We start from the raw sequence: 10,889 nt of genomic DNA, 5'->3' as shown, positions 1-10,889 counted from the left end.
TATCATAATGTGTTGTAGAATGTGGTAAAAGTTAGTTTTATAATAAACGTACGCGTAAGCGGATTATGCATGATTGTTAATGAGACAACTATCCTTTTTAATAACCTGGATAATTAATAACAGTGCCTAAAAGATAGGGTGGAATGTTTTTTTTTTTGTTTAATAAAATTGCGAATGGAAATGGGGAATGTGTCAAAGAGACAACAACCCGACCAATTAAAAAACAACAGCAGAAGGTCACCAACAGGTCTTCAATGTATTGAGAAATTCCCGCACCCGGAGGCGTCCTTCAGCTGGCCCCTAAACAAATATATACTAGTCCAGTGAAAATGAACGCCATACTAATTTCCAAATTGTACACAAGAAACTAAAATTAAAATAATACAAGACTAACAAAGGCCAGAGGCTCCTGACTTGGGACAGGCGCAAAAATGCGGCGGGGTTAAACATGTTTGTGAGATCTCAATCCTCCCCCTATAGCTATTTGTTGTATCCCTCCGTCATTTAGCTAGCATTCAAGTATCATTTTGTATATTTCGTCGGTGCTTATCAGACGCACTAATTGTTGAAAATAATCATTTTTCTTTTCAAAGAAATGAAATTGAGAATGGGAAGGGGAATGTGTCAAAGATACAACAACCCGACCATAGAACAGACAACAGCAGAAGGTAGCCAATAGGTCTTAAATGCAGCGAGAAACTCCCGCAACCGGTAGCATATATATCATGTGTCCAACAGTTAAATGTCAGAACTGTTGTTTTTGACTTGTGGCATGAATCTGATTCACTGCATTTGTCCTCAGAAATCGTGTCAACTAGGATGGATCGTGTCACAGTTTCTAATAACATTTTGCATTCAACTTTAGCTCGTCAATCATTAACTGGCGTTCAAAGAAGAGGCTGTCACAACCCCAGCAAACCGGATTTATTATTATTTATGTGTGTCCTGGCAATTTCACAAGAACCATAACTAATGAACAGTGAAAGTGAAAATCGTCAATATCAAATTTGACCTCTATTTTGTTATCAGTATCAACATATTAAAATTTGAAAGAGCTTAGATGGATTCAGAGTGGTTCATGAGTAAATGCAACAACATGAATGGAAACGCCATTTTTTTATCTTTCAAGGAGCATAACTCCTGAACAGTAAAAGTCAAGATCAACATTATTGAATCGACCTCCATTTTGTCATCAGTAACAACATATTTAAATCTTTCAAGAACCATAACTCCTGAACGGTAAAAGTCAAAAATCATTATTCTTGAACTTGACCTTCATTTTATTGTTAGTCACAAAATATTAAAATTTTAAAAGATTTGGTTGAACAATTCATGGGTAAATGCACGGACAACATTTGGCTGCCGCCCGACCGACCGACTGTCCGACCGCCCGCCATACATCCCCAAAATCAATAACCGACAGTTTTGTCACAAAAATCCGGTTAAAAATGCATGCATTTATAACTTTTATTTTTAGTATTGCTGATTTAATTCTTTCAAAAGAGGTGAACATGTGTATAGAAGGCCCATAATATTTGCAAAAAACTTTCTTAACTTGTCCTAAAATCATCAAATCTCAAATTTCAAATACATAAATGTTCTTAAAAATAAATATAAAATTTATGTTTTTGATACATACTTTTCCGTTTTATGCTCATAATAGTGTCAAAGACTTCGTGTTACATCAACCTAGTTGTTACTTGTTGGTTTTAAGACAAATATAAAAACATTTTTCACCGATTTTAAGCTTTTTGTACAATTATTCAACTAATTTCATAGAAATTCAGTCAGTAATATTTCTCATGCTAAAAGAGATAAATGCATTGTTTTTTTCAAATTTCAATTAAGGTTCAATAAGCATGATAAGCCAAAGTTGTTTGTCACTATTTACCAAAATTCTGTGATATATACTTTTAACTGTTTCTTTACCTTAAGTTGGTTTCTTTCACCATCTTGGTTTGTAAAAAACAGAGAATCTAAGGTCCAGATTTTCTATCTTGTTTTCAAAATTTGATGAAGGAATGCAGATATCTAACGTGATTGTTCATTCAACAGCCAATTTATAAGAATATAACTTATAAAATTTATTGTTTTTACCAGTGAAGATTATATTTGGTTGTTTTTAAATGTTTTCAAATGAACATTTTAAGGGGAGGTAACTTTAACACTGCATTTTTTGAAGGAATCTTCATGGAATTTTCCTATTTTGTATTTAAGCCGGGAAAAAAACGTACGCTGACCCTATCTTTTCTTTATGTATTCTCAAAGCCTTGTCTGAAAGCTATCTTTTCCTAATTTATTTTACAACTCTATCATTTTGTTTGGTTTCTAATCACAAAATGGTGTATTTTTTGTATAATTCATACAAAATGTGCCGTGAACATTCAAGTTTCCCTTCATCCACGAATATTGGTATTCACGAAAATAAATGATTTAACAGAACGTGTCATTTGAAAAAAATGTTTTTGTTTATTTATTTGTCTACAAACACTGCACTACAAGACATGGATCGTCCATAATCACCTTGTCGTTGTAATTCTTTGGAGGTATACATGAACACGCGTTTTCTTTTCGTACTCCATAGCGTTCAACCTTCACTGACTTTGTTTTACCTTTAACATCTATAGGGTCAATTCTAATTGCATTACGAGATGACATTGCTGGATTTTCATCAAAATAATTAAATGGCAACAAGAAAAAACTTTGTACTGTTCCAGGAGTATGCGTCATTGGTAGGTCTTCTTTCGTAGGAATATGGTAAAACCCCATTGTAATCCATGCCACGATGTCCTGTGAAATAAGGTTATATATAGTCATAATTACAGCCATCTATAGCCTAAGTATGCAATCGACTATTTTATTTATCATGTCTGTTTAGTTCACGCATCATTGTAACTATAACGAAATTTGATGAGACTGTCAACAAAGTGAGAGGGTTAGCGCTATAAAACCAGGTTTTATCCACCATTTTATACATTTGAAAATGCATGTACCAAGTCAGGAATATGACAGTTCTTGTCCATTCGTTTTTTATGCGTTATGTTATTTGAATTTGACATGTGATTATGGACTTTCCGAATTGATTTTCCTCTAAGTGCAGTATTTTTGTGATTTTACTTTTAAATAACTTTTACGTGTTTTACCTTATCAACAATGTTTTCATCGTCGTCTATGAAATCCTGAAACCTTACTATAGGTTGTTCTGGATTGGTGTGCTGGTAGATAGAACTGCTTACCGGTTCGCTTTCTTTTCGTTTGGTAACAGCAACTTGATAGTTTGACCAACTGATTCCTGGTTCGTTTCCTGTTCCTGGTGGTCGTATATTATGTGTCAATCCTGTATTCAATATCCGATATCCGGGTGTGTTGCCGAATCTATCTTTTATATTATTATTTGATATCACTAGAAGTTTGGGTTGCTGAAAGTTGTGTTTATATGCTGCCTGCTTTTCAGTAGCCTTCAATTTTCTTGCAAATTTAATTTGATGAATTTTTGAATTTGGTTTTTCATTACTAGCAACGACATCATTTTCAATATCAAGAGTTTCAAATATGTTATTCCTTCCTTTTATATCCATGTCAACTTTAAAGTGATATAAATGTTGATGAATCAGACCCATTAAATTTTCACTGATTTCAAAACTGTACGGATTTTGTCGGTCATGATATGTTGCTATTATAACGCCCGACGCACTGACCTTCACTTCTATTCCACCAGTCTGGTAAAATATATAATCTATAATGTAGTCATAGTTACCAGCAGTTATAATGGTTCTGACAGTTAAAACGACGCTAACCATTCCTTCATAAAATCTGTGAGAGGACTCCGAGTGGTGACGTCTCAGCGGCATTCCAGTGTTCAGTTCGAATACACAAAATGAACGTGCATTATAAATTGGAACGTCTGACCCTCTGTCTACAAAGTATGAACCGATGTATGTTGCATCAATGGGACAGTCTACGCCAGGTTCTAAATACTTTGATTGCAAGCCTAGCAATAATCTAACATCAAAGAAATTAAAGTAGTGTTCCATTGGTTTATATCCAGAATAAAACGATGTTAATTCTTGTATACTGATTTCATATGCTATACGTTGACCTTTGAAACTTATATCAAAAAGACGTGGTCCAGTAAATATTGACATACTTATATCAAATTTCCAAAACATGTATTTCACTTGTCTCCCCTGGATGTTGTATCGTTTTCCATCTGGTGAAATCTGTGACGGGTTTCGTAATGGTTTAGAGAACGGTGGTTGTCCCCTTCTTCGCATACTTAATGAAATATTATCAGATTCTTCAGGAAAACGTATTGTCTTAATTTTTCGTTTATTTCGTATGTAATAATCTCTCACTTGCTTCCAATTTTGAAAAAGTCTTCCATTAAACCAAATTTTTAAGATTTTGATAATTTGAAAATTGATTTCTACATATACCGAAAAATCAACTGGTCTCAAAAGTTTATGTTCAGAGTTTTGATTAAAACTGTACCAGGCAAAGCTTTTTTCATCATCCTTTGATATCGGAACTTCGGCAAAAAGACCCACATCTAAACATTTGTTCCCACAGTTGATCAGGTTACCTCCGTATAATTCATAAAGTGGTCTTCCAAATTCTTTGTCTATGTGTTCTTTCAGATTTTGAGAAATGCTATCAATTGATGTAAAAGGTCTTTGGAAAAATGGAATTGGTTGTCGTCGATATGGAAACAGTCGGTGCCCGTTAGGAACTGGAAGTGGTCCAACAACTATTTCAAGAACATTTGGTTTAGGATCTCCACCTCTTATTAAGACAACATGAGCCTCTCGTGGTGGTTTACTATTACCATCATCTATATAGTTCAACACGGCTGCTTTAGATGGCATAAACATTTCTGCTAGGTAAAGATAGTTACTCCGTATAGTCGCATTTCTAAATCTGGTGAGATTTAATTCTTTACTTGAATACAAATAGTCAAGTAACCCTCTCATTTCTTTCCTTGTAAGGTCACTAAATACTGATGGATACCTCGGTTCATTCGTGTTAATTCTACCATAAGGGTTCTCACTATTTCTTCCACATATTCCAATAGATTTATTTGCTGAAAAAATAGTACTTAAGTAAAACTTCAGGAACGAATTCTAAACAAACCATGTAACCCAATCAAAGTTGTTGTTAATGTTATAATTTTTCAAAAGGGCAAGAACGACATTTTACAAACAGAATAGCAAAGTTTCTGTATCAAGTTTTGCTTCCGAGGAGTTTATCAAGGTTGACTACGAAATGCAAAATACAGCAGTCAAAATAATGTAAAGACGATAGTGATTCGAAATCGAAATTCTTTTAACTTTGTAGAATCGAAAAAGCAATAATAAATTGGATTTTCAATAAACCTAAATGTTGAATTGGTTTTTGTAAATTATTACAACGTTTTCATATTTCATATTAAAGAGAGCCATGGTGTAGTGGTTAGTACATCGGACTACTAACACAAAGGTTCCTGGTTCGATTCCCGTTCCGGGATGAAAATTTCAGGGACTGATTTTCGGCTCTCCCTTGACACCATTGTCGATTATTGTCTTGAGGAAACGATGATAGTCCGTCGGAACGGGACGATAAATGACTGACCCGTATTAAGAGAGAGTCATGTCTCTTGCACGTTAAAGACAGCCTTGTAGATTTCGAAAAAGAGAAGGCTAATGCCGCTACAAGGCAGCACTCGCACCCGTCAAGTGGAAAGGGATTAATATAAGTTGCAAAACTTGTTTCCCAATCCACTATAAATAAATATGTTTAAACTGAACGTTTCATATATCATTGTGACCTTATTTCTTCTATTGTTAAGATTCACGAACACTGAATATAATAACTCGAAACTATGTGGTCAGTTCCTAGAAAGACCATGACAATGTGTGATCGTGTTGCACAGTTATAATTATAGTTTTAGAATCTATACATATAATTACTTACAAACTACAGGCGTTACGTTGGCTCATATGAAACATACATACCATCATATGCATACATATAACAAACAACAGGAGTAAATAATCTCTATGAAATAAATCCTGATGATGTTACGTATAGTTCTATAACACATATGCATGATTATGTAAGATCGGCTATACTTACTATTTATAAACATAGATGTAGCCACTATGTTTGAACAATTGTCTCCATTCGTCGTCACAGCCTAGAAGATACATATATATGTATTATTAATCATTTATGGTCGAGATAGAAGCAGTCAATGGTGAATCATGCAGTTGAAATATACAAAACAAGTATTTGCTCCAAAACTTTAACAATTGATTTTTATAAGATGACATGGATGAAAAGAGATTTGGATTATACGTCAATGAAATAGCTCTCACACGACACAAAAAACAAAGACATGCAGAGGTCAACAGACGGCTTTGAGCAACAAACAAGTTTCAGTAACTTGTGTTCAAATTTATATTCACCCCACCAGGACATTTAAGGTAGCACAATACAAAGATTTTTTTACTTCCAATCACTAACATTTGAAATGCTGTAACTTTCTTATGAATGCATAGAAAATAATAAAAGAGGTACATATAGATAGATAAAAGATTAATCTTTTAAATGAATGTAATATTTTTATTATGCAATCATTATGTAATCAATTATTATGTAATTAGTGGCAAAATCTGGGTAAGGTCACTTGAATGAATTTAGCTCTTTCATCTCTTTAACTATACAGAAAATTTTAACGAAATCTTAATCAACACATCATGGGCTTCAAAAGGGTGTCTCAGATTGTCTCTATGGTATTCTATTCTCTCATAAATCTCCAATTAGTGAAACATCCTAACCACATAAAAGAAGATAATGTTTAATTAGGTGTAAAATTTGTTCTATACATTCTATCTGAAATCTGAGACACCCTTTTGTAGATAATGGCCATAGGAACAACATATAATAAAATCAACCCTCTAGGGATACCTATGCAGAAGCTAATTTCATTTGAAAATGGGAATTTGGTGAAAAATATTTTAGACACCATTAACATTATAATTGGTGTCATAATTGTTGCATAATGCTAACATTGCATTGATTTGAAAGAGTGATCTGTTAGCTATCCAAAACTACCACTTCTATAAAATTTCAAGCATTATTAAGAAAGTAACAGCATTTTAAAACTTGGTTGTTGGAGTTATAAAATCTTTGTATTGTGCTACCTTAACTGAAACTGCCAGCAATTTAAATTTTTGACATCAAGATATCTTGGTATTGTTATTAATGTCTCTTTTATGCATGAACTACATTTCTGCATATTAAAAGTACCTTCACTGTACTTCACAAATTATTGTCCTGTTTAATAATCAAATACAATCAAAAATTAAAATTCAGATTTGTATGTGGACTCGCGTGCTCCGTCGAATAAGCATAAAGAAATCAGAGATACTTATTTTAGTTAGATTGAATATAATAGGAAATCAGTATAACTTCGCGTTTGTTTAAATAGACTCAATCGTCATGTTTTGAGGGTATGGTTTACTTCTATTAATTTGAATGGAAAATACTTACGTTGGTTTGCACTGTACGACTGTACACAGTTTTTCGTCTTCGTTTAGCATCAGAATTCTCACTCAGAAAGCAAAACAGTACTATAATTGACCAAACACCAATACCATTAATTTGTCTGCAATATACAGTTAAAACATTGACCTTAACAGTTAATTTATAACTGTTCTGATTTATATCTCCATGTTAGCAATAAATAAGTCAGAAAGCTAAAAAGCGGTGTATAATAATGTTTGTTGAAACTAATAGTGTTCAGTCACAGTGGACAAAAAGGTTAGATTGCAGATTTTAAAATTCAAAATTATAGATGTTATAGAATAAAAAAACCTTTTGTTTTAAAACTGGTATAGTTTGGAAAAAGTACTATTCGTACAAGAACCAATTCAAAATATATTATTTTTGATTAAAGAAATAAATAACCTATGAAACGTGTTACTATCCCGCCAATCAGATTTCGCCTATAGTATGCTTTCCCGTTTTCGCTGTCCGAATTGATTTGATAATGGTAAAGCACGCAACAGTTATCATTTTAGGTCCAGTATTATTTGGTTTTTTTTTGGTTTTTTTGTTATTGATGCGTTAATGATGTTCGCGAATCTTGATTTTTTACTTTTTGTCAGTTATTCGGAATCCTCTGGTTTTATCCATGAAGTGCTATCAAAAAATTTCCCACTAACCCCTACTTTTCATAATTTTATTACTACATTATAAAATGTAGTACAAAAAGACACTTTTTTAAATCTTACAAAATCCTTGTTTTTCAAAGCTTTAAGATGACAAGGTTAAATTATTGAAACCCAAGAGATAGCATTGAACTGATTTGATACGACTTTAAAGAAATCAAATTGTCTCAATTGAGCAATAACGGTACAATTGCGGCCACATGCATTAAACTTTTGCATTTTTAAAAACATATGGCTAAACTTTAATCAGTTAAAATAAGGAGCACATGCGTTCACCGTCGGTTCCTGTTGTTAAGTCTTTAGTTTTCTATGTTGTGTTCTGTATACTTTTGATTGTCTTTTTGATTTTTTTCTGCATTTGTTTTTGCAATGGTGTCGTCCGTTTATTTTTCTACTTTTTGTTTGAATTACCCTTTGGTATATGTTTCCTCTATTGTAACTCAGTAAATACGCACGCTTTACCGTGACATCTGCGTTTATGTTCGAAGTACTGCCAAAAAATCATTTTGATAGAAAAAGTTGAACATTGTCAACATCTTTTAAAAATGAACGGACACCTGATAGAATTTTGTATAGTTTTCTAGTTTGAAATATTTTACGACTTTTAAAAGTTTTACCTCATGATGTTATTCCAAAAACTCCATCTGTTATATGCATCCTTTTTACATAGATATATTGTTGTTCTTATTTATAGTAACAAAACATGATAAAATTATATTATGAAAACTAATTAAACAGTTTCCAAGAAAATTGCACAACATTTCTTTTTTTTTGAGAATTTTTTTTAACATAACGACCAAAATAAATGTATTATGAATAGCTACATAATTAGTTTCACAAAAATATGATATAATTTGTTTTGCAGCAATATTTTGAAGTAGGCATATAATTATATATATATATCATATGTAAAATTCACAAAAGTATTTTTTTCTATTGAATGAGAGGAACTTAACGTGTAAAAAGTAACATAACAAAAACATTAACTCCTAGGAAAGTTCAAAATAATAAGTCCCTAATCAAATGGCAAACTCTGAATCCTTTTAACATTATATATAAAACAGTTTATGGTTGAATAGAACAGTGTCACTTATAACTGGTGAAATTCTAGCCCGCTAAATATGTTTGCGGGCATTCCACAGAGATGTCCATTAAGTTCTGTACCGTTCTTATAAGCTGTGAAAATTTTAACAGGTGGCGAATATCAAAAGAGTTGAAATAAACTAATTAGTAAACTCATAGTTCCAAATTCTAATATGACGACCTAATATCGTCATGCAACCAGTATAATCACAATATATCTACCTTTAGCGCAAACGCAGTAATACACAAAAACGGCTGTTCCGCGTAACGATAAACTTATTTATACTGCCATATGCTGTATATTCTCAATTTTCGACTTCAAAATCCCCAGTTTACGATAGAAAATCAAAACAAACGACCGGACCGAATATATATAATAATACACTAGCAAATAATACAAATTTGTGTTTTACCCTAAAAGCAAAGTAACTGTTACTCTTACGAATAATATAATGGAAACATTCATTAAAATAAGGTTAGCCAATATAAATTTGGTTCGATCTTTTGTTTTAATTTTCTAGTTTTAAATCATTTATAAAGTTTTTGATATAAATCTTACCTCATGATGTATTAAAATTCATGTTGTAAACAATTTTATGCATTATACCGTTGTTTTATTTCATATTAACAAAATGACAAATGGTGTTGATGATTGATTGCTGTTAAACGTCCAGCGCAGAATTAAATGCATAATCAGGACGATAACATGTTTATAAGTAATATGAATATCAATCTTGTTAGGTATTTGACCGACACGCTAAGTCTGATTTTTTTTGCTAGGTATTTGACCGACACGCTGAGTCTGATTTTTTAAAGTGCTTTTTCACATGGCAAAGAGTCTGCTGCTGGAAGACACGCCGCATTGCGCGATAGCATTATTCTGACACGTAGCCGACCTGTCTTTGATCCTATTCCTTAATGTCGAGTGCCCAGGGAAAAGGTAGAAAATATCGATTAAAATCTTACTAGGTTTGAGCTCAAGGTTTATACCCACCGCTTTCTGCACTCGATGCGAACGCGCTACCACGAGACCACCAACACAGTAAAATGATAAATGTTGTGTACAATTAAGATGGATTGGCTTCATGAATATTCACATATATATATACATGTACTACATTTTCTACTTTCAAATCGTATCACAACATTGAAATTAACTGACATAACCACAAAGGTACATGTTAGTCTAAACGTCATATAATTTAATGTCGAGTTGACCCGAAGACCTCCAATTGCCATATATAAGCGATCATCTAAACATAGATAATTTTAATATTTTTTTTAAAGTTTTAACACCATTTTAAGCACTGCATTTAGACTATTTCGTTGCGGCCAGTTTTTATTAGTGGAGAAAGCCGGAGAAAACCACAGACCTTCGATAGGAAAACTGACACTCCTAGTCAATTATGATTGGAGTCGAGTGCAACCGCAATAGCGGAACTCGACCTGGTGTTGACTATACGGTAATTAGATAACTCGGCCACCAAGTCCCCCAAAACATAAAGAAAGATATAAATAGATAGCAGACTCGTGCATTTGGATTTTTCTAGGTCTGTTTAATTTAATATTAAAGATTAAAAATATAATTATGTTAAT

General features: G+C 32.7%; 1 protein-coding gene across 1 annotated transcript; it reads right to left on the bottom strand.

The window, feature by feature from the left end:
- Nucleotides 1–2,043: 2,043 nt before the first annotated feature.
- Nucleotides 2,044–9,912, bottom strand: LOC134728199 (putative amine oxidase [copper-containing]). The gene is made up of 5 exons (XM_063592707.1): nucleotides 9,853–9,912; nucleotides 7,531–7,645; nucleotides 6,112–6,172; nucleotides 3,144–5,080; nucleotides 2,044–2,790 (listed from the first exon to the last, which is right to left on the bottom strand). The coding sequence occupies exons 1-5, from the start codon at nucleotides 9,855–9,857 to the stop codon at nucleotides 2,482–2,484; spliced, it is 2,427 nt and encodes an 808-aa protein (XP_063448777.1). The 5' UTR covers nucleotides 9,858–9,912; the 3' UTR covers nucleotides 2,044–2,481.
- Nucleotides 9,913–10,889: the final 977 nt, after the last annotated feature.

The sequence above is a fragment of the Mytilus trossulus genome, chromosome 8 (assembly GCF_036588685.1).
Source record: "Mytilus trossulus isolate FHL-02 chromosome 8, PNRI_Mtr1.1.1.hap1, whole genome shotgun sequence".
Taxonomy (NCBI): domain Eukaryota; kingdom Metazoa; phylum Mollusca; class Bivalvia; order Mytilida; family Mytilidae; genus Mytilus; species Mytilus trossulus.
This window is presented reverse-complemented; position numbering and strand designations above follow the sequence as displayed.